This window comes from Sardina pilchardus, chromosome 3 (genome assembly GCF_963854185.1).
Source record: "Sardina pilchardus chromosome 3, fSarPil1.1, whole genome shotgun sequence".
Lineage (NCBI taxonomy): Eukaryota > Metazoa > Chordata > Actinopteri > Clupeiformes > Clupeidae > Sardina > Sardina pilchardus.
The window spans coordinates 39414807-39438808 of record NC_084996.1 but is presented as its reverse complement, the minus strand read 5'-3'; the positions used below and the strand labels follow the sequence as shown (position 1 = coordinate 39438808).

The following is a 24002-nucleotide window of genomic DNA, read 5'->3' as shown; positions in this document are numbered from 1 at the left end:
CAGACTGCAGTCGGTCTCGAGGGGTTAAATAACGCACGTACTTGAATTTTAATCTGAAGAAGACCACACGGTCGAAACGTCATTCCTTTGTGATAAAGAAAATAAAATAAAATCAAAAAAGAAGGATTTCAAGTGTGCGAACCTTTTTCCATTTTTTTATGATTTAGCCTACTCTTGTTCTGCACCTTGACCGGGGATGTGCACAAACTTTTTTACTACACTTGAATTTTAAACCAACCATCCTATAGCCATACTTTAATAATCAGATGTTATGCTCATTTTTGTAGGCTACACCTCACCGGCAAGCACGCACGCAAATGCTGCTTTTATTGCACATCTACAATATTGGCCAGGCTATATAGAATAGGCTTTTAGGACTGTATTTTGCCTTCGTGCAACTTTAGTTGTGCTCAATCTAAATTATTGTCAGTAAGAATAGGTCATATTACCAAATGGCGAACCTCGAAAATTATTTAGGATATAGAGCCGTGTCCATTACGCATGCAGTTATTTTTTAGGCTATTGTTTTATTTGAGTATTTTTGTCTACCATGGCAAACATAGTTGAAACGTTCGCTCTAAACTTATGTATTTCCAATCGGCTTTCACAATCAGCTACAGCTGCGCATGAAAACTTGCAATGTCTTTACAGAACTGCTTTCACTTCCCCGAGTCGCGAACGCAACATGCACAACAACCGATATTTAGCAAACACATGCATTTCCAGCTCTCAAAACCGATGAGGTCCAGATCTCAGTGGACTCAAAGCTGCCTACAGCCATGCATAGTAAGCCTAATGATAGCCTAATAGTTATGACATTAATAGCCTATTAATGACCTCATGTCGGAATGGCACGTTGTTTGAAAAAAAAAAAAAAAAGTTAAATAGGCCTAGGCCTACCGCCGAGTGGGGATATGTCGGAATGAACAGCGGATACCAGCTGGGTTGTAAAACATTACTGTATTCGTTGATCTGCACCTGCAGCAGTGCTTATGGCAAGGCTATTAACACCTGTCACTGAGCTATGGACAAGCAGTTATGCTCGAAAATTATCATAATAACAGACACACCTAATTGTATGGCTCTATGTTTGAACACATCAAATTAGCAAGCATTTCCTCCCGATAGCAGCAACGTTTGCTTTTTTTTTCTGTCGGTCCGCGGTTGCTTGGTCAATTGCGCAGCAAATTATCAGATGAAGCGGACCTAATTTCACTCCATGTCTCGCGGACCAGCAGCCGTCTCCACGTTTCGCGGCCCATAGTTTGAGAAACGCTGCATTAAAGTGTCATTAAGTTGTAGGCTATATGTTTAGTGTTTTCTTTGTGTGTTTTGCATTGTAGTGTGTTTGCATTGAGTAGTTCCTTAAAATACGGAACAAAGAGCGTCCCGTAGGCTATCTGTTCAATACAGAAGAAGACTTTTACTTATATATTTCTTATAACGAAACGCGAAGAAAAAATACGAGGACTGACCATCTCGCCTCTCCGCGTTTCCCCCAATATCATGGCGACAAAGAGAAATAAATATGATTGGACATTTTAATGTTTGTAGCGCGCCAGTTTACCCAGTGTGTGTGCATTGAGTAGTTCCTTAAAATACGGAACAAAGAGCGTCCCATAGGCTATCTGTTCAATAAAGAAAAAGACTTTAACTATTACTTATATATTTCTTATAACGAAACGCGAAGAAAAAATACGAGGACTGACCATCTCGCCTCTCCGCGTTTCCCCCAATACCATGGCGACAAAGAGAAATAAATATGATTTGACATTTTAATGTTTGTAGCGCGCTAGTTTAGGCTACCCAGTGTGTGTGCATTGAGTAGTTCCTTAAAATATGGATCAAAGAGCGTCCCGTAGGCTATCTGTTCAATACAGAAGAAGACTTTAACTATTACTTATATATTTCTTATAACGAAACGCTGCATTGAATAGTTCCTTAAAATAGCCTACGGAACGAGCGTCCCGTAGACTATCTGTTTAATACGGAAGAAGACTAACTATTACTTATATATTTCTTATAACGCTGGCTGTAGGCGATTTCTATAACCATTTTCATTCATTTCAACAATGGTTCATTGAAGTGTCGTTTGAATGATTTCGCCAGTCATCACCTTCATTTTAATGATTCAATGAGATTAAGGAGTCGACTATTGACGGATATGCGGTCTTCATCATTAAATGCAGTTGAAACTTTCTGCCACCTGGTGGTTGTTTGGGTACATTGCCTTAGCCTCGAAAAAAATCGGCTTGACGCACTGCGGGATCTCTTCGGGAGTCCCGCGGGAGAAGGTGCATTCTCAACCCGTACCCACTGTATATTGCAGCTTGGCAATTACATAAAACTGATTGTGTTTTTGTTGTTTATTAATTATTTCCCTTAATGGTTTTAAGCTGCAAGTTACACATATAGAGCCTGTGTCCACAATCGTTTTTTGTGGCTGTTTTCAATTAAAATTCTTTGAAGTTCAGCCTTCACAGCACTTCAAGCTACTTCAAATAAAAACCTTCGGCGCTGGCCGTTTTCAGAGCACTGAAAGTTGAAATCTGTTCAACTTTTAGAACAATGCTGGGCTTGTCAATGTCACCTCTCTCTCAACGACCAAGAAAAATTGAAGAGGGGGAATCCTTGTAACCTTGCAAATAGTGCTGAGAGTGCTAACTAAAGCATTGAGAAAAGGAGGTTGAAAAAAAAAAGTGATTTGTGGACACAGGACCCTATCCATCTGTCATATGAATTTCCATGCTTACCCAAAAAACATCCCTCTGTCATCAGTTCAGTGGTGTGACTCCACTCACTCCATATAGCCTGAAATGCGTCAGGATTTACTGTGGCTTGGACATCTATTACATATCTTTTACACTTAACCAAATACTTTTTTTGGATAATTTGAGATCTACGGTCCTCTGTCACCTCATAAAATGAAGGTTCCTATAAAAATGCATTGATATAGTTACCTGAACTGGAATAGTTGTGCATAGTGTGAAATTGTATTTACATCATTACATTTATGTAATACATAATTTATTTGATTCACAGAGATTAATGTTGCAAGTAATTACCTTCATACTAAGTGGTCGTAGCCTCACCCGATAAATAAATAAATTCCACAGAAAATTCTCATCTGTGTAAGCCATTTCCCATGTTAGATTGAAATCAGATTCACTTTCTTCCAGACTTATATTGCAGGGAGGTTCAGGTTTGACTGTGGAAAACAAAAACAATATAGTAAAAGTAAAACAACAAACTGAAAAAGTAGAATAAGGTAACACTTTATAATAACTAAACACAATTTATCATTTATGAAGCATTTGTTAATTATTAGTTAATGGTTTGTTCATCATTAGTAATTCATTGTTCATGCATAATTCATCATCAGTAAAGCATTTGTTCATAAAGTTATGTTATGTTATGTTATGTTAGTTTGTTCATAGTAAATAAAACAAATGTTTGTAAATACATGGTTTATGCCTTATAAATAATGAAACAACCATTTATAAATGAAATCATCTCCCTATTATGAACCAGTTACAAACTATTAGTAAATGCTTTTATCATCATTTGTAAAGTATTACTCCTATATTAATTCTCATACTGTAATTCATGATTAACTCAGGAGTTACAAGTGGTTAGTTAATGATTTTTGTGAGCTCATCTAAAGTGAGGACTGTATATGCCTTGCTACATATTTACAATTGAGTTATAAAGGTTACAGTTGCATTTATCAAGACACTTTCATCCAAAGAGACTTACACTATCAATGAAATTAAAGAGCAAGGCCACAATGGTGGCACCCAGGGATTGAACCCCCAATATTCTTACAGCATGCTAGCCCAATGCCTTATCCACTACACTACGCCTGCCCATGGCTATTGTGGCTATAAATTCAGAAATATAAAACAGATGCGCGTGTTTGCTATGAACAAACATTTATAATTGTGTTTATAGGCATGATTTACAGATGAGAGTTAATTTAGGAATTATGCTTCAAAATTAAGAACACAGCATTTAATAACATGCTTAACAGTGGTGTGTAGTAGAAGACACTCTTGCATAGTTTTATGTGTTTTTAACTGAGCGGATGTTATGTTCTTCACTTCACAACAAACAATCAATAAACACCAGAGTAAAGTGACAATGTTTTTACTTGGTTAACTTCACTTCGGTATACGTCAGTCAATTATTTACTTGTATGCTTTAACTCTCTAACTATTGTATCAATGCGCTGCTTAGTGCTACATCAAATGTGGTCATACGCATAACAGGAAAGTAGTCCTCTGAAAACAACTAAAAGTAGATCCCATCTATGTCAGAATAGTAGCAGAGGTAGTGTAGTGGTTAAGGAGCAGGGCTATCATTCTGTCGCCTGTTCAGTTGAAGGTTTAAATCCCAGCTTCTGCGGTCGTGTTTAATTTAATTGACATTATTGTGTATGTCGCTCTGGATAAAATTGTCAGCTTAATGCATGAATGTGAACGTAGTATTTACAAGTTATTTGCAAATGTGTAGCAAGGCATAAAAAGTCCTCACTTTAGATGAGCTCACAAAAACTAACCGCTTGTAACTCCTGAGTTAATCATGAATTATAGTATTAGGAAGTGGTTTATAAAACATGTATTCACATCCTTACTAATCATTAGTGCATATGTAACAACTGTTAAATAATGAATAGTATTTCATTAACAAAATGTTATTGCATGTTATATTAAGTATTAGCAACAATTTATACATATTTTAGAAATAGGTTTATTCACTATGAACAAACCAATCATAACTTTGTGAACAAATGCTTAAGTGATGATAAATTATGCATGAACAATTAATTACTAATGATGAGCAAACCATTAACTAATAGTTAACAAATAGATGATGAATTGTGTGTAGTTATTATAAAGTGTTACCGAACATGTAAAATAAAAAATTCACTCTTGAAACAAGATAGATTTAGAAGTGTTAGATAATCTAAGTTTTTTTTTATTTGATAAGAAACTAATAATTTACAGTGTGGTATTAGATATATCCATATATGTTTCTATCTTGTTTAGCCAAAAAGATGTGCTTAAAAATGTATTTCAACCTGTTGGTGGTGGCCATATTGGATTTCTCAATTTGGAGGCATTATGGGACATTCTTGAACTAGGTACACAGCAGATATGAGTTCAGCACCCCTCAATAGTCCTTAACATGATGTACATAAATGAACACAAAATGCCCTCGTGGTTGTTTTTAAATTGTCAAATTAGGCTTACAATTCGACAAAAAAAAGTTGTACAGGGTGCTCTTTTGATTTGAAAAACTATTGGCAGGCAGTAAAAAGCAGTTCAGAGAGTTTTACTGTCATAACAATGTGTGCTAATCTCAAGTTCATGACAGCTAAATTGAGCTCTCATGTCATATAGCTCATTGTGCTCAAAGTCAATCATGTGAAGTTTCTTCACTGCTACACTCCCCAGTTCTGCTGGATATGAACTTCTCATTACTCAGCTTGAAATTCTGGGGACTTTTTTGAAAATGCGGTCTACTCCATAGGATTAAAATGGGAAAAGGATGCTAGCAGTTGCAAAAAATAACACTAATCTGATTCTGAACATACCCTAACTGACAAAGACAGTAACATAAATATTCATGAACACGTACTGAAGCTCTTCAAGGGCCAATGGCTTTCTTTTATTTCTTTTTGATACATTTGTTTCACTCTGGTGCTGCAGTTTGTATCAATTAAATCAATCATAGCAAAGTCATGCGGTTTCATAGTGCACCAGTGCCTTGGGTTTCTGATTTCACAACTACCATTGCTATGATCTTCTCCGTTCCTGTAAAATAAGATGAAAGAAGAAACCATTGCAAACTTGTATCAGTTTATCTTTGTTGGGAATCATTACAATCAGACCATGCAATAGCAGTCAGATGATAGCTTACTGAAACTGGAAATATTGTTTTAGAAACATGAACAAAGAGTACCTGCACTTAACCTCAACAAGGCAGGAAACTGGTGTTGTCAATCCTGTTTTAGAACAGTTAAAATGAGAGCTATAATCTGTGGTGCAGGACACCTCACAGACATTTTCTGTTGCAGCTGCAAGGACAGAATAATCAGAACACTTATGACAAAGTAAACTATACACATTTCAAATATAGTTTGTAATTTATTTGTTTCATATCAATATTTGATATATTTAGACATGTTGCCTTTCAACAGTTACAATAATAGCTCCAAATGTCATAAGTGTGATAAATTATCTGACCATTTTTCATGTTTTCAGCTTAAATGATATGCAACACTTACTGCAATAAATCAGACCGAAAATGGAAACCAAGATAAAGGCCTCCTTTATTGTAGCCATAACAACAGACTGAAGAAGATCTGAATTAAATGGTTCATAGAGTGATCTGGACAGCGGGAAAAAATAAACATGATATCACAACAAAGGATTATTCACAGTAGGCTACAGCGATATCAAAAAGGCTCTATCCCATTTGACATCACACCATATGAGAAATAGAAAACAGTCCCCCCATTGTTTATGCATGCCTTCTCATTAAGGTTGCTTAACACTACACCAATTATCATCTGGTCTGTAGACCTTAAGTTTTTTTTCAATTTCCAAGGCAGAGAGCAGTGAAATTAAAATTTAAGGTGATACAGTACACTCTCATTAATGTACCAGTGTAATCAACCTGGTTAGCATGGTTAGCAAAGTTAGCATGGTTAGCATAGTTAGCATTTTTAGCATAAATGCTAGAAATCATCAGCTAAATTTGCTCATCAACCTGGTTAGCATTGTTAGCCTAGTTAGCATTTTTGCAAGCCCACTCTTGCAGGTCCTCGGACATGCACATTTCTAGTTACTATTCTGATCAAATCAAACCAAATCAAACATATTGGCCATGTACACTTGCTTATACAAGGAATTTGATCTCAGTATTTATCCCATCTGTGAATTAGTGAACACAGTGAGGTGAAGTACACACTAACTCGTAGCAGTGAGCTGCCTTCATACAATGGCACTCGGAGAGCAGTGAGGGGATAGTTGCCTTGCTCAAAAGCCGACCCAAGGAAGAAACGATTACATTTTAGGAGTGATCCGTATCATTGTTTGGATTCAGGAGGCGATTATGTTTTTTGCTTAGCGATGTAATGGCATGATATGGCCATGTGGTGGCAATCTGAATAGCCCAGGTTCAAATGTATGACAACCAAGAAGAACAATGCAGGCGGAGGTCTGCGCTCTCTCAGTGCTTTTCTAATGCAGTTAGTGTCTACACAGACCCGGTTAGGTGTTGCACAGAGGAATCAGCACGCTATGACAAAAAATGATTTATGTGTGCTAAAATTGTTACTATTGGGCAAACAAGATATTTAGATGATTCATGATTAAAAATCAACAACTTATAAACACTTTTGGGCCAATTGCTCTGTCAGTTAGCATTGCGCTAGATGTGCCACGCTTTAACTGCTCCTTAAAACGGATGTTTTGGAGTTTAACATGGAGTTGCACAAAGTTGAACGTGATTGCTATATAACAACTCACAGGATCAGCTGGTTCTTAGTTAAACTGGGGTTAAACTGGCGGGAAGCCGGAAGTACACTGATATCGAGTTTTACCCCAGCAGATAACAGTCTTAACGCATTTCAGGATCTTGACGGGATTATGACTCTTGTGGCTAAATGCACTATAATTGCCTAGAAAATGTAGGCTACATTTTAATAAAACGCAAATAATGTTGAAACCGCTCGCAAAAAGTAAGGAAACTTGACTTTGGCCCATTATATCTCCCCTTTAGTAATACCAACCAGTAAAGTGTTTCATATCATTTTTATCGTTGATTTGTCACCTTTACAATGATGTATAGCTTGTAAGCATAGGGCAATCATGGAATGAGCAATACAGCCAAATGTCTGAGTGCCAACCAAAAATGTGCCAAAATGGCCAGTAATAGGGTTCTGCTGTCAGACATCTCGTTTTGGGGTTCAAGTGCTACCAGGTGAGTTTAGATACCGGGATGAGATTCAGGAGCCAGTGGCAATTCCATATCTCCAGAATATGGGACCAAATGCCATCCTCCAGGATGTCAACGCTCGCCCCCATAGAGCTGGGATCATCAGAGAGTACCTCCAGAATTTGGGAGTGGAGAGGATAGAATGGCCTGCCGTGACGTGAGTCCAGACCTCAACCCAATTGAACACTTGTGGGATCAGCTTGGGCATGCTGTACGTGCCAGAGTCAACAACAGAACCAGGTTGGCTGACTTAACAGATCCTTATCGAGGAATGGATGCCATCCTACAGCAGAATGTAGCCAGGTTGGTGACCAGTATGAGAAGAAGGTGCCAAGCTGTTGTGGCTGCATATGGATCCTCTACACCAGGGGTCGGCAATTAAGTTTGGCCTCGGGCCAGATATTTTCCAAGCCATTACATAGCGGGCCACAAGTTCACAACCAAAACAATGGCTAATTTAATTAATTAATATCGGAGGAGGTAAAAATGATAGGCGCTCTTGAAATTACAGAGCAGAGACATTCAAGCAGGCTGTAGGCTAGGTTAAATTTGTCGACTGGTCATTGGGGGCGCTATTATATGCCTGTGTCTTTAAAAAATAAAAATAAAAACCACCAGAAAAACATTGCCACGCGTTGCTGTTAGCTGTCAAAAAATGGCACTATGAAAAAATCTGAAGAGAAAAGTTAACAGCGAAAACAGGATATTTAATGATGAATGGGCAGAGAACTATTCATCCTCCCTAATTGTATTAATGCAAAGCCCACCTGATCTGTAACAACTAACGAGGGTGTCTCTGCATGCAAAGAGTACAAGACGGCACCACGAAACTAAGCATGCAAATTTTGCGTTCCTAAATAACACGCACGCTATGTTTGAAACTCGTGTTTTACTTTTCACAGTTCTATGTGCGTAAATTGCCTGTTTGATGTCAGGCCTGTTTAAAAGAAGTCGTGTTTAATTATCACCATAAGCCTATGTCCGTTGTTTGAATGACAACATGTGTTCTAGGGACTAGCTTGGAATTTGAGAACCAGCGCTGTCCACTGACTTCATTTGTTTTTGCATGTTGTGCGTTAACGCTGCACCTCGCTGCGTGCTTCTTCACTCGTATTCAGATGAAACAAATATCTAAGCATTTAGATTGCTTGAAATTCTTCTGTTCTGGAAAGTTACGTTTCAAAATAAAGAGCATGTTTGAGACTGACAGTCCGATTTTTAAAAAGTTTTTTTTTCCCATTCTCTGGTTCAAAAGATCTCACGGGCCAGATATTTTTGCTTGCGGGCCGCATCTGGCCCGCGGGCCGCCTATTGCCGACCACTGCTCTACACCCTACTGAGGACCCTGACACTGAGTATAAAATGAACGAATGTATGCCTAACATGTTTTGTTCTCCTCATTTCTGTGGGAGAGTGCAATCGTCAATGCTTGAAGTGACAAAGGTGAATTCCAACAGCATAACAGGCCATTTTGGCACATTTATCATTGGCACTAATTACACGTTTGCTTGTGTTGCTCATTCCATGGGAGCCCAATGCTTACAAGCTGTACCTCATTGTAAAGGTGACTAATAAACGATGAAAATGACATAAAGCACTTTAGTGATTGGTATTATTAAAGTGGAGATATAATGGGCCAAAGTCAAGTTTCCTCACTTTTTGTGAGCAGTTTATATCATGAAATAGTCTAGGCTACTTTTGTGGAAATCTGAATCTGCAATAGAGATCGCTAAGACATGTGACCAAAGTCATCAAAACACAAAGAATTATGGGTACGTTTGGCTCGCCTGATGCCAGCCCATGTAAACTAGTGGGTCTGGGTCTATGATCTGGCATGATAATAATGAAAACTAAGCGTGAAAAAATTGTGTGAAAAACAGTTATAATCTCGCGCTTCCTTAGTGCTGCTATCCAAGCCATTCCTCGCCTTTTTGTCACCTCTGAAACATGACGTATACTATTATTTTTCCACGCTGGAAAACTATAAAAGATAAGCTTCATGTTACTCTATTGAATTTTATAACACAGCAGGTAAACGGCATTTCGACAACTGCACTTCGTTGTTCCCGCACGTCAGTAAAACAACTTAATTTTGGGGCACCTATTCCCAAAATGCGTTGCGTTTTACGTCACGTTCTCAATCTCTATAGAGGTTAGATTCTCTGCCCGATCCCGACCCGGACCCGACCCGACCCGTGGGCCGGGTCAGGCCGATATTTCTCGCCACTATCCTTGGGCCGGGCCGGGTCGGGCCTCTGATCAAGCATGTGTTTTTTTTTTTTATTGCTACTTTATTAGCCCTTAATGTGTTCCTTTAATATTCTCAACAAATAATCAATTAGGCCTAACACCCACAGATGTTCTCTTGTTACTAGTAGAAATAACACTATGGCTAGTTGAATAAACTTGGCGTCCCCAGTCAATCTACAACCCATAAAATATTAAACTTACTTTCCATATATAAACAGACGTTACATTTGGAACTGCACTACCACAATACAAGCTTCAAATACAACGCTACTAGACAAAGAGAAATCAGGGCCCGTATTCACAAAGCATTTTATCTTACCACTAAGTACTCCTAAATCGCGCTAGAAGATTTTAGTTAGGAGTTTTCCCTTAAAAGTTATTCACAAAGCCTTTCAGACCTACTTTTAGTAAGGAGAAACGCCCACTCCTAAACTAAAAGTGAGTCTTCGTTGCTATGGTTGACGTCATTACTCATGCACGAGCTTGATGAAAGTGACCACCTTGATTGGCTGGTGATTATAACGCGGGAATGATGGCAAAAACCTCCCCTACGATGACGAGTTGAGTGACAGGTGTCAGGTCTTAGCTGGTGAGAATGCGTGCGCTATGTCGGACTGTGAAGGATGGAAGATGATGAATAAATGGGTATAGCCTAAATTAATAAAGAGTAGGCTAAAGCAAATAGCCTAGGAGCATAATGAAACACGGACTGGAGCAGTAGCCTATATTTGCAACATGGTTTAAATTAATCTGTATGAAAGCACGTAGCCTACATTCACGACGAGGATAAACAATTTAATTTAATTTATTGAATTGTCCCAAATCTTTTAGTTAATGCTGAAGCATTCGGAGTTCCTTTCACTGGAATAAAGGGACCAAGCCCAGCTTGGGGATGGCCCCTTCCTGTTCCATTATGACTGTGCACCAGTGCACAAAGCAAGGTCCGTAAAGACATGGACAACAGAGTTTGGTGTGGATTTAGTTGACTGGCCTGCACAGAGTCCTGACCTCAACCCAATAGAACACCTTTGGGATGAGTTAGAGCAGAGTTTCTAACTTCACAAATGCACCTCTGAAAGAATGGTCCAAAAGTTCCTTAAATACACTCCTAAACCTTGTGGAAAGCCTTCCGAAAAGAGTTGAAGCTGTTATAGCTGCAAAGCAACATCATGTTAAGCCCTATCATGGATTAAGAAAAGGATGTGACTGAAGTTCATATGCAGGTGACCCAATACTTTTGCCAATATAGTGTAGAAGGTAAGAAAATGGTGTGTTATCTAAGCAAAATGTCAAAATTCGGTCCAAAACCTCACTTTATTTTAGCAATCCACTGACTAAATACAGTAATTTCCCGCATATAAGCCGCATTGTGTATAAGCCGCAGGACAGTGTTTTATGCAAGTTAAAAGAAACAAAACCATATTAACACCATATTAAGTGCACCCCTGTATTGACCTCATAGCTGAAGAAATTTTGCAAAATTAATGTATAAGCCGCGGCTAATAGTCGGTAAGGCAGCTCTAAGGCAAACTAAACTGACTACTAAATTATGCTCTCATATGAAATGCTTGCTTTTCCTGTGTCCAGGGGCCTCATTTATAAAACTTTGCTTAGGATCTACGCCAGAAGATGGCGCGCACTCAAAACTCAGAAAGTGCGTGCGCACATAAATATTCTGATTTATAAAAACCGTGCGCACGCACGTTCCACGCCAATTTCCCTTTATAAATCAAGCTCTACACTACATTTGCGGCACCTGTGCGTACCTCAAGACACACCCTTAATTGCTTATAAATATTCAGCGAAACGCCCTTAATGAATATTGATGTCTGTGCCACCGTTTCAGCGGATATCCACTGTCACCTACAACATAATTTGAATGAGTACAGGCCAGGGTTGAATGTTTAGAAATGGTCGAAAAATTGTTACAAATTCTTTTAGGATTTAAACACGATCCCGCACCTACAGTAGAAGCCGGGCAGGTACCTCTTGGCAAATCCCTCTTACTGTATAGCCTACCATTTGCATGCTAACAAGCAACATGTTTGAGCCTTGATGTATTATTGACAAATAACACAACATGCATGAAAGCCATAAGTGGATAATTAACAAAACGTACATAGCCTATCAACATGTCTTTCTCGCATCAAACAAGATGGAACTTTTGACGGGCGCACGAAACAACAATCAACCACGTTTTAAATTTTAAACAGGATAAGGTTAAGGCAGTTATGTCATTGATGCGCGTCATTGCACGATGTTATGTTTGTGTTAAACTTCGATTATTGAACCAATTTTGGGTCGTTGTACCTGTTTCCTCCTGAGGTCGTACTTTCTGCTTTTCCCTTTTTAGTGCGTACGCATGGGTCAGAGCTTGCGTGGAGGTGCGCACATTTTACCGTCAAGTTCACTTTTTATGAATACCAAAGCTTGCGTAGAATGAGGCGTACGCATTTTTTTGAGCGTACGCATCGTTTATAAATGAGGCCCCAGGTCCTGCCTCCTCTTTGACTGCCGGAAATGTAGTTTATAGTTGGGCTGATTGAGCAGGCCGTACATATATAAGGCCGGCTACCGCCGTTCATTCCGACATACCAGGACTCCGACATTGACGTCCAATTGTCGTAGTGGAGGCATGTCTCCTTATGGGAGAAAGTCCCACCACTCCGACATTTTTTTTTTTCATGGTCGCAGTGGCGGTATTTAACTTTTTTTTCAAACAACGTGCCATTCCGACATGAGGTCATTAATAGGCTATTAATGTCATAACTATATCCAATTGTGTAAAATAATAAAGATTCACATTTAAAATGTCATTGTGAAGACTTCTTGATATGGTTATGTGTCTGTTGCGTGCACGACTCGGGGAAGTGAAAGCAGTTTAATAGACAATGGCAAGTTTTCTTCTCTGCATGTCTCATCATTCGCGGACTAAGTGGAGCTAAATTAAGTTATTATTTTGCTGTCACTTCGTCTATTTTATGGCTAAGAAGGTTGTATTTGGTATCTGTGGATAGCTCTAGCTCTCCTCTTTTATCTGACATGCAAGCCGTATCTTTTTAACCACGGTTTCACGAGTAAATCAAACGAAAGCGGTAGCCGAAGCTATATGATTCTTATTTGTTTGTCACTTCGTCTGTTTCTATAACACAAAAGGATCGATGTGTTTGGTATCAATGGAAAGCTCTGTTTCTCCTCTTTCATTTGATATGCGTGTTATGTCTGTGCGATGCCTGGTCCCGGAGTAATTCAAGCGAGAGCAGTGTAGCTGCGTGGGTGAACGCAGAGCAATATAGACTGTAAATATGATAGCCTATACTTTCATTTAAATTCATGATTTTATTTTCATTTTCATACTTGATCGTACAGACACGTGTCTAGTCTCGTTGGAAAGCCCCGGTTCTGAGCTCTTTCATGCAATATAGGTCTCATCTCGCTGTGACTAATAATCGTGGAGCAATGTAACAGAGAAGAATGGGTGTGTTTTTTGACGCACTTTGAGTCCGTCGGGCTCATATAGGTCCGTTAAATTGACGTGGGAAAAAAATAGGATTTGTAAACTGTCGGAATGGGGGTACTAAAATGTGTCGGATTGGCAGCATGTCGGAATAACACCATGTCTGAATAGCGGCATGTCGGACGAAAGGGATGTCGGACTGGCAGGATGTCGGACTGCCGACATGTAACCTATAAGGCCTACAGTAGAATATCATCAGAACAGGACCATTGAGCCAAAAAGTAGATTCATGGTCGTGGTATTTGTTAATATGTGACGCTCCACGGCAAAACCAGTCGCTTGTCGCAACAGACGTTTCTGAGAAAAATTACCATTTATGTCACTTGTGTTTTTTGTGTGTGTTTTGAAACAGTGGGGGGGTCTACACTGTACGACCGTGAATACATTTCGCCGAAAAACTGACCTTTTCTAGTCTAAAAACGTGAGTTTCTTGAGGTGAGAATGTTAGAGGAAGCAGGAAGTTAGAGGCGTCTTGTTTTTGCCCCTCTATTCCAATATTTACGGTAAATGCACTCATTGACAACCACCAAGCCATCCGCGTGCTGTGTCGTTGATACAAGTACCGTAAATCTTGTAATAGCGACGACCTTACAAAGCGTTCGTGAGTGTTGAGCCAACGGTTAACTTCAGAGGCAAATTTCTCCGTTTTTCTCTTGGCATGACAGGATGAACTCAACTCCTTTGAATGTTTATATTTCAGTAATATGACGTTCAATTCATTAGATATAAGTATCGTTTTGAAGGTTGATTATGCCCCTTCCTGAAAACGTAATAACTATGATTTTGAAAATTTGGACAATGTGACTGATTTCGCCGTGGAAGGTCACATATGTTGTGTGTGTGTGTGTGTGTGTGTGTGTGTGTGTGTGTGTGTGTGTGTGTGTGTGTGTGTGTGTGTGTGTGGTGTTGTTGACTTGATTATTGTGTGTGTGTGTGTGTGTGTGTGTGTGTGTGTGTGTGGTTGTGTGTGTGTGTGTGTGTGTGTGTGTGTGTGTGTGGTGTTGTTGACTTGATTATTGTGTGTGTGTGTGTGTGTGTGTGTGTGTGTGGTGTGTGTGTGTGTGTGTTCCTTATGGCTGTAGCTGTGTGTTGTTGCAGCATTGCTGTGTTTAGATAGACGTGCATTCTGTGTGTGCCGGTATCTGCAATTAATTCCTATCTGAGGGTAGCCTGGGTGTTCCCATCCTGCCTTGCACAGTGATTTCACTCACGCTGCTAAGGCAGTCTGGAAACTAACACCCAAAATGTTTGCCTGATGTTGGCAAACAATCACAGAACAGGGGAGAAAGCAAGACCATGATGAGCTATTCACAGACGCATTTGATAGACATCTGTGGCGCCCATGAAAATAAACACCTGGTTGCCAGACCACGTCTCATTTGAGAAGTGGTAGGCGCTAGCCGGGCTAATCTGAGGGTCTGTTTAGTTTACTTTTAGTTTGATCTATTGCTTAGTTTTGTTATCGAATTTCTGTTCTATTTGATCTTTTATTTTGATTGACAAATAAACCATTAATTGTATTAATTACAGTGCATGAAAATGCATTTTTATTGTTTTTCCAAAGTCCTCTTATTATTATTACAGAGCTTGAAAATGCACTGTAGCCTACTCATGGATTAAAGTTTTCCGTCATATGACGGATTTCCGTCAACTCAGGTCGAAAATTAGATCTAGTAGCGATATGATTCCCAACAGCTTCAGACAGACAGACAGAAAGAATTAAGCTAAGAATATCCAAATCAACAGACATCTCAAAATTCTCTTCTTTTCGTTGGGACTTTGGTAGGTTATGCCTACGATAGAGAATTCATTGAGAAAAGAAGAGAGGTTTGAAAAGTTCGCTTGAACGGTTGCACAATGACATTTCCTGATGCACGATGCACAACTTCATAGGCTAATGCAGAAAATGATATACCAATTCTCCATAAGTCGCAAATGCTAGTTACTGTAGTTTCAATACGTTATATTAGGCCTAAGTTAAATTAGCCTACGTTAGAGCACAAAATCAGTCTAAAACTAGAAAAGCACTCAGAGAGTGCAGACCTCCGCCTGAAGAAGCAAACCCCGATGAAAACATAACCTCCTTGGCGGTGGTAACAAGGACAAGATGTGCAAAAGGGCTCGGCAGAGTCCTCAAACACTTTGGCTACAGATGCATGCAGTAAACTTAAAGTGTAAGTTTGGTGGAAATTGAAAAAAATGCTATTTTCTGAATGAAAATACATCAACTAAGCCGTGGAGGAAGTAATTTTCGCTCATCACGCAATACAGACCTAGCACGGGCAGGAGCTACAGTCCAAAATAGCAAACAGTGGGTTAGCATGGGGCCAACAGCCACATGCTTTCAAAATCGCATTTTTAAACCACTAACATTGCTCAAAACAGCGGCAAACCTCGTCAGCAGCTTGCTCTAGGTGTCTACACACAAAACGAAGCACCAATCAGTCTGTAAACTTTGGAATAGTTTGTATACACGTAGAATCAATTGGGGATCGCAACCCCATCTGAACCACAGAAATGTCACGCGAGATATCACACGGCCATGCGTAATAAAGTTTTGCAGCTGTATAAAACATTCATGCTTGTGCACGGAAATGTTGTACTTGTAGAAATATTTTGTGCACTTGTGAAAAACATTTGTCCACAGTGATTTAGTTTGAAAGCAGCAATTTGGAGAAGTGCGACATCTATCTGTCGTGTGCAAACTGGATCTACGAAGCTACAAAATCACGTTAGGGGGGAGGAATCGCTACCTGTCAATTACAGCTTATGCACACGCTGCTAAGATGAAAGATGAAAGGAAAAAGATCTCTGCCATGCTGGAATTGAAAGGCCTTCCTACTAAAGACGTGGTAAAAAACCTGGGTGTGGTCATTGACAGTGATCTGAATTTTAGCAGTCACATTAAATCTGTTACAAAATCAGCTTACTTCCATCTTAAAAACATTAACAAGCTTAAAGGGTTTTTATCAAGAAAGGACTTGGAAAAAATCGTTCATGCTTTTATCTCTAGTAGGTTGGATTATTGTAACGCTCTTTATACAGGACTCCCCAAAAGCACCTTAAAACCCCTTCAACTGATTCAAAATACTGCTGCTAGGATCCTCACCAATACAAAGCGCAGGGACCATATCACCCCAATTTTAAAGTCTCTACACTGGCTCCCAATAAGTCATAGAATTGATTTTAAGGTACTTTTACTTGTTTTTAAATCCCTAAAGGGGTTAGGCCCGAGTTACATAAGTGACATGTTCAAACAATATCATCCACCTTGATCTCTTAGATCACAAAACAAACAACTACTACAGAAACCAATAACAAGAACAAAACAGGGTGAAGCTGCGCTCAGCTTCAATGGTGTCCACCTCTGGAACCAGCTTACAGAAGACATCAAAAATGCCCCTACTGTAGCTATTTTTAAAACCAAAGTAAAGACCAAACTCTTTTCGGATGCCTTTGGTACTTAATGCACATTTCTTTTATTTACTTTTTATTATTATTTTAATTTTTATTCTTATTTTTATTGTTATATTTGATCTTTTTGTGTGTTTTCTTGTACAGTACTTACCTTGTACTTATTTTATATGTAAAGCGCATTGAATTGCCTATGTGTATGAAATGCGCTTTAGAAATAAACTTGCCTTGCCTTGCCTTGCCTATGCACACGCTGCTATGCTACTCTGCTGAAGCGCACAACTTCGTCTCCAGAGGGGGAGGGGTTTGGAGTTTGGTAGAGGTTGGGGGGAGGGACCTGACAGTTGTATCAGTTTGAGTTTTCCAAATTTAGACTTTTGAAGGCTTGCTGACGGCAGCTTTAACCCTATTGCTGCTTTCAAACTAAATCACTGTGGACAAATGTTTTTTGATGTGTGCTTGTTGTGGCTAAGATGGCGGTGGCTGTGAGAAGTTTGCAAGATCAGCTCGAGAAAGCAAAGGAAAGCTTGAAAAATGTTGACGAGAATATCCGCAAATTAATGGGCAGAGACCCAAATGAACTCAGGTAAGCTTAATGTCGGGTGCTTGTGGTGGCTATGGTAGTTATGGTGGTTGCTATGCTGTTTGCTAGTTTAACCCTATGAGCCCTATACTGTTTTAAGGGCATTTTCACTACCTCTAGTTAGAAGCATTTATCCTGGGCATTGTAGGTGCCATTCACACATGCTATATATTGTTTTCTTCAGCACAGTCTAGGCTACCCAGATCTGCCACAATATTGCATTGATTTGATTTAGAATTTTAAATGATAAAAATTTTAAAAGCATACTATACAATTTCTTACATTTTGACGTATATCTCACCACAGCAAGCTGACATCTCGACATGACTTGCATGGTTGTGTAGTCATTTGATATGTGTGTCATGTCTGTGCGATGCCGGGTTCGCGAGGAATACAAGCGAGAGTCCTGGATGCGCCAGTGAACGCAGAGCAATATAGACTGTAAATATGATATACTTTGATTTAACTTCATGATTTTATTTTATTTTCATACTTGATCATACAGACACGTGTCTAGTCTCGTTGGAAAGCCCCGGTTCTGCTCTTTCCTGCAATATAGGTCTCATCCCGCTGTGACTAATAATTGCGGAGCAATGTAACAGAGAAGAATGGGTGTGTTTTTTGACGCACTTTGCGTCCGTCGGGCTCATAGGGTTAAACTAGCAAACAGCATAGCAACCACCATAACTACCATAGCCACCTCAAGTACCCTAGTAACAGCCTAGCAACCACCTCCACTATTAAAACCTAGCAACCAACAGGATTAACCTAGCAACCAGCATAGCAACCACCATAACTACCCTATCGACAGCCTAGCAACCACCTCAAGTACCTTAGCTAGTTGGCAATGTTAGCTTTGTTAGCATGGTTAAAATTTTTAGCATACCTGCTAGAAATCACTTGTTAGGTTAGCTCACCAACCTCGTTAGCATAATTAACATAATAGTAATAATACTAATAATAATACATTTTATTTGAAAGCGCCTTTCAAAACACTCAAGGACACTGTACAATATTAAAACAGAAGAAACACCAGTAAAAACAATAAACAAGGCATACACACACACACACAATATATGCCAGCTGGAAGAGATGAGTTTTCAGTCGGGATTTAAACAAGGGGAGAGAGTCAATGTTGCGGATGCCAGGGGGGAGAGAATTCCAGAGTAGGGATGTTAACCGGTGACTGTTTGACTGATGGTTGACCGTATCCACGTTCGCCGACCAAAGTTGTCGCTAGTCGGTTTAAAAAAAAAAAAAAGGCATCTTTAAATTAGGCTAAAGACAGTGGACTAAACGCTACTACAGCTAGCCATCTCATTCCAAGAAGATCTCTTTTTGCGTGAAGTTAACAAATTATCCCTCACACTCAATTTTTCATAACGCCTGCTTGTAGGCTAGGCTACGTAATAAACCAATAAAAACATTTGGCACGAGGTCACAGCGGTGGCCGGTGCGTCTTTTGCAATCTGGAAGTGCGCTGTTTTATCCATTGGTTTAATCGTGTTGCAGTCTAGGCAACTTTCCGCATAAGATGGGCTTAGATTTGGAAAGACATTACATCTACATGTCAGGAAGGGTCATCAATGGTAACAGATAAGGTAATGATCATCTTTTGTTATTATTGTTAGCACTTCCTCAAACTAAGCTGCGTCTCTTCGGAGCGGTCATTTTCGTAAGTGAGCCGCGGCCATTTCAGCTTCAAATGAGCTTCTAACGCTAGACAAACGCCTTTATTTGCAACGCGATCACCTTGTACCCAAACCATTTTCGAAGCAAAGGAATTTGTCCTCCACTTACAAGCTCCTTGGTTTGCAGGACTCATGTTTGGCGCTGTAGGATTTAAAAAAAGTGACGTGAGTGAAAGGGCGGCGCCGGGGCTGTGCCTGTGTGTATGAGCGTGGGACAGAGAGATGAGAGTTGGGAAATTGCGTGGCAAATAGCATAATTTATTTTAAACGAATCGGTTAACCGGTTTCAACCGGCTAATGAGCCTCGGTGGTCGGTCAAGAACATTTGTAGTTTTCGCCATCCCTATTCCAGAGTTGGGGAGCAGAGCGACTGAAAGCTCTGCTTCCCATGGTACTGAGGCGGGCAGAGGGGATGGTGAGGAGGGTGGAGGAGGAAGAACGGAGGGAGTGGGAGGGAGTGGGAATGTGGAGAAGAACGGACAGATAGGGAGGGGCGAGGTTGTGGATGGCCTTAAAAGTGAGAAGGAGGATTTTGAAATTGATTCTGAATTGAACCGGGAGCCAGTGGAGATGCTGAAGTACAGGGGTAATGTGGTGGTGTGAAGGGGTTTTGGTGATAGTGCGAGCAGCTGAGTTCTGGACTAGTTGAAGCTTATGGAGGGATTTCTGAGGGAGGCAAAAGAGAAGAGAGTTGCAGTAGTCTAGGCGGGAGGTGACAAGACTGTGGACAAGGATGGAGGTGGAGTGGAAGCTGAGGGACGGCCGGAGACGATTGATGTTGCGTAGGTGGAAATATGAAGAACGTGTAATGTTATTGATGTGAGAGTGAAAAGATAAAGAGCTGTCGAGGATGACACCCAGGCTTTTGACCTGAGGGGAGGGGGAAACTAGGGAACTATCGATAGAGAGGGAGAGACTGTCAGCTTTGGTTAAAGGCTGGCTTACATTGCACGATTTTGGCCTGTTTTAACAGTCGGCGACTAAATTTCCAAAATCTTAGCGGTTTTAAGTCCGTCGGAGGCAGTCTTTTTCTAGTTTTGCCGTTACGACAATATCAAACATGTTTGATATTATCGGAAGTCTTTTCAGTCGTGGCTCATGCAAATAGTGACGTGAACATTAAAAACCAATAGTAACCTCTCGCGAACACGAAAACAGGAAGGGGCAAAATAGGCGTCAGCTGTAGCCTATATGATTATTTGTTATTTAATTTCTTATAATTTATTAGTCGGCTATTCTACGAGACAGAACAACTCTATATCTGTTAGTGATGTCACACATCAAACAATGCTGCAGAAACACGAACAAATTACTTTGATATGAGTAGGCTATCATGTGAGTTCCTGTTAATGATGACGTGTAGCATATTGCACGATGGAAATAATTTGAAGGAATCTAGCAGCAGTCTTGTAAATAGTTAGCCTGACGACGTCATACTCAATTCTTATCAGAATATGAGTCTGAAACTGCTCCATTCAGCTGCGATTATGGGGCGTGATTCAACTGATACAGCGCGGGGGGGATAGCTCTGCACTCATTGGATAGCCCAAACCAAACAGAACAAGTTATTGGCTGTCAGTATCTGCGAAATCTAAGACAACGAAATATGTAGCAGGGTAGGCTATATGGAAAACATCCTCCTTCGTTTTTAAAAATAATTCCTTCAAACTGTAAGCAATGAACAGCTGGGGAAGTGTGTCGTTACTCGTTAACCCAACGAGCAAACAGGCATTTTTAAACAAACGGAACAACATCACCCAAACATGCTGTTTTAACTGAAAGTGAAAGTGAAACTGAAGTTTTCTCACATATCCACGTTGGTCTAAGTGTTCAGAAATAGTTGTGTGAATCCGTGATAAAACCTCCGTTTCAATAGCTAAGATAAACGAAAGGCCAAACTGCATGAACAAATTATGCATTCATAGCCATAGCGTTTCTGTTGCAATCAAAATCAACCTAAGCCAACACGGTCTCACACCCAACTCGTCGAACGAGGACGCATGCAGCCGTGAACCTCACTGCTGTTCATCTGTCAATCATCACGTAAAGCCCGCCCTGACAATGTGATTGGTCCGAACAGCTCTGTATCTCGAATAGTAGCAGCTGAACGGAGCAGTAGGCGCGTTCAAGTTGGCTGCGCAGCACAAGATGCACGTGGTTAAAAATCTGTCCACGATGGTCTAGATGGGCGTGTTTTCGACTCGGCAGTCGGTATCACATGGCCTCAACTTATCGCGGAGCAAGGCGTGGCCAGGCAGCTGCTCCGCAAAAGAGCAGCCGGTCTGGAGGTACTGCGGAGAGCAGCGGAGCCTAGACCCTGCCTTCATGACTTCAGGTCTTTGCCCTAATTGGCTTTTACATCCCTGACGTGTGTGCAGGTGTTTAGATGCCTCCCCATATCCACAAGAGTCCGTGCGGGTCCGTGCCTCGTGATTCGTCACATGGTCAAGTCTAGCCAAGTCTACACTACGGGAAGTAGAGAGTGTACAACTTCATAGCAGCGTTTGCATCCCCGCCCCTGCTGCCACCGGCAGCTCTCGTTGCTGCAAAAGGTCATTCGGAGTTGAACTTGAACACGGCTAACGCCAGACCGAAAAAAAGAATGTAGGCGGGGCTAAACTTCGGTCTGGCATCCAGGCTAGTAAATAGTTACCCACCACAGTCTTTGCAAAATCCTAATCTGAGACTGGCTTTTGACTAGACTGTGACTAAAAACTCAATGAATTGTCTTTAGATGTGAGAGGGTCTGAGACTGTAGTCTTTCAAAAATCTTTTCCAAATCTTTGCTAAGTCTGTCAATGTAAGGTAGGCTTAAGGTGGATTTAAGAGTCATTGCATGAGAAAACCAGGCAGAGGTCGGACGATGGGGGTCGGCCAAATCGGTTCATACTTTGTATATGTGATGTGAAGTATGTGGAACTACAGTACAGACCAAACGTTTGGACACACCTTCTCATTGAATGAGTTTCCTCTCTTTTCATGACTATTGACATTGTAGACTCACAATGAAGGCATCAAAACTATGAATTAAATTATGTGGAAATATGTACTTAACAAAAAAGTGTAAAACAACTGAAAATATGCCATATATTCTAGTTTCTTCAAAGTAGCCACCTATATTACTCTTCCAGAAGTGCTCAATTTTCCCGAATTCGGCCCTAGCTAGTCTGATTACTGCTTTGCACACACTCTGCCTTCTCTTGATGAGCTTCAAGAGGTAGTCACCTGAAATGGTTTTCACTTCACATGTGTGCCCTGTCAGGTTTAATAAGTGGGATTTCTTGCCTTATAAATGGCGTTGGGAATCAGTTGTGTTGTGCAGAAGTCAGGGGTGATACACAGCTGATAGTCTTACAGAATAGACTGTTAGAATTTGTATAATGGCAAGAAAAAAGCAGCTAAGTAAAGAAAAACGAGTGGCCATCATCCGAAAAATTGGGAAAACTTTGAAAGTGTCCCCAAGTGCAGTCTCAAAAACCATCAAGCGCTACAAAGAAACTGCCCGTCCCAGGAAAGGAAGACCAAGAGTCACCTCTGCTGCGGAGGATAAGTTCATCCGAGTCACCAGCCTCAGAAATCGCACGTTAACAGCAGCTCAGATTAGAGACCGGTCAATGCCACACAGTTCTAGCAGCAGACACATCTCTAGAACAACTGTTAAGACGAGACTGCCTGAATCAGGCCTTCATGGTAGAATAGCTGCTAGGAAACCACTGCTAAGGACAGGCAACAAGCAGAAGAGACTTGTTTGGGCTAAAGAACACAAGGAATGGACATTAGACCAGTGGAAATCTGTGCTTTGGTCTGATGAGTTCAAATCTGAGATCTTTGGTTCCAACCACCGTGTGGACCGCAGAGTGAAGGCAAAAGGGCCAACAAGTGCCAAGCATCTCTGGGAACTCCTTCAAGACTGTTGGAAGACCATTTCAGGTGACCTCTTGAAGCTCATCAAGAGAATGCCAAGAGTGTGCGAAGCAGTAATCAAAGCAAAAGGTGGCTACTTTGAAGAACCTAAAATATAAGACATATTTTCAGTTGTTTCACACTTTTTTGTTTTTAGTATATAATTCTACATGTGTTAATTCCTAATTTTGATGCCTTCGGTATGAATGTACAATTTTCATAGTCATAGTCATGAAAATAAAGAAAACTCTTTGAATGAGAAGGTGTGTCCAAACTTTTGGTCTGTACTGTATGAACAGCCATATACTTAAAACCCTCCAGCTGTTTTTTGTTATGGAGTTCTGGGACCCCTCTCAGAGACCCTCAAAAATTCAACAATTCATGGCTGAAAATGACTAAAATTGCCATTTCTACCCTGATTATCCTTATAAAGATATGAACATAAGCTTTATATTTCCATAGAGCCTAGGTAGCATAGTTTTAACTCGATTAAATTCCAGGACCCTACGTTCACGACTTTTCCTAAATACGCGTGTTTTATCACCCAGAATTTTGACATGATCAAAAGCACACCGGTACAAGCTAGTTTAGAGCTATTTTGCGCTCACTTACAGATGGTACGGGTTGAGAATGCTCCTTT

The 24002-nt window shown here is 40.3% G+C and overlaps 1 protein-coding gene across 2 annotated transcripts in view; it reads right to left on the bottom strand.

The window, feature by feature from the left end:
- Positions 1-24002, bottom strand: part of il21r.1 (interleukin 21 receptor, tandem duplicate 1) — a 55281-nt gene that overhangs the window by 21125 nt on the left and 10154 nt on the right. Inside the window, exons 2-6 of one of the 2 annotated variants that reach the window (XM_062533281.1) lie at positions 6290-6393; positions 5965-6079; positions 5641-5816; positions 3066-3208; positions 2754-2811 (exon numbers count right to left, since the gene is read on the bottom strand). In XM_062533281.1, coding sequence (XP_062389265.1) covers positions 2754-2811; positions 3066-3208; positions 5641-5816; positions 5965-6079; positions 6290-6347 — 550 coding nt within the window. In that variant the 5' untranslated portion in view covers positions 6348-6393. Of the gene's footprint in view, positions 1-2753; positions 2935-3065; positions 3209-5640; positions 5817-5964; positions 6080-6289; positions 6394-24002 lie in introns of both variants that reach the window. The other variant, XM_062533280.1, reaches the window with a different exon arrangement.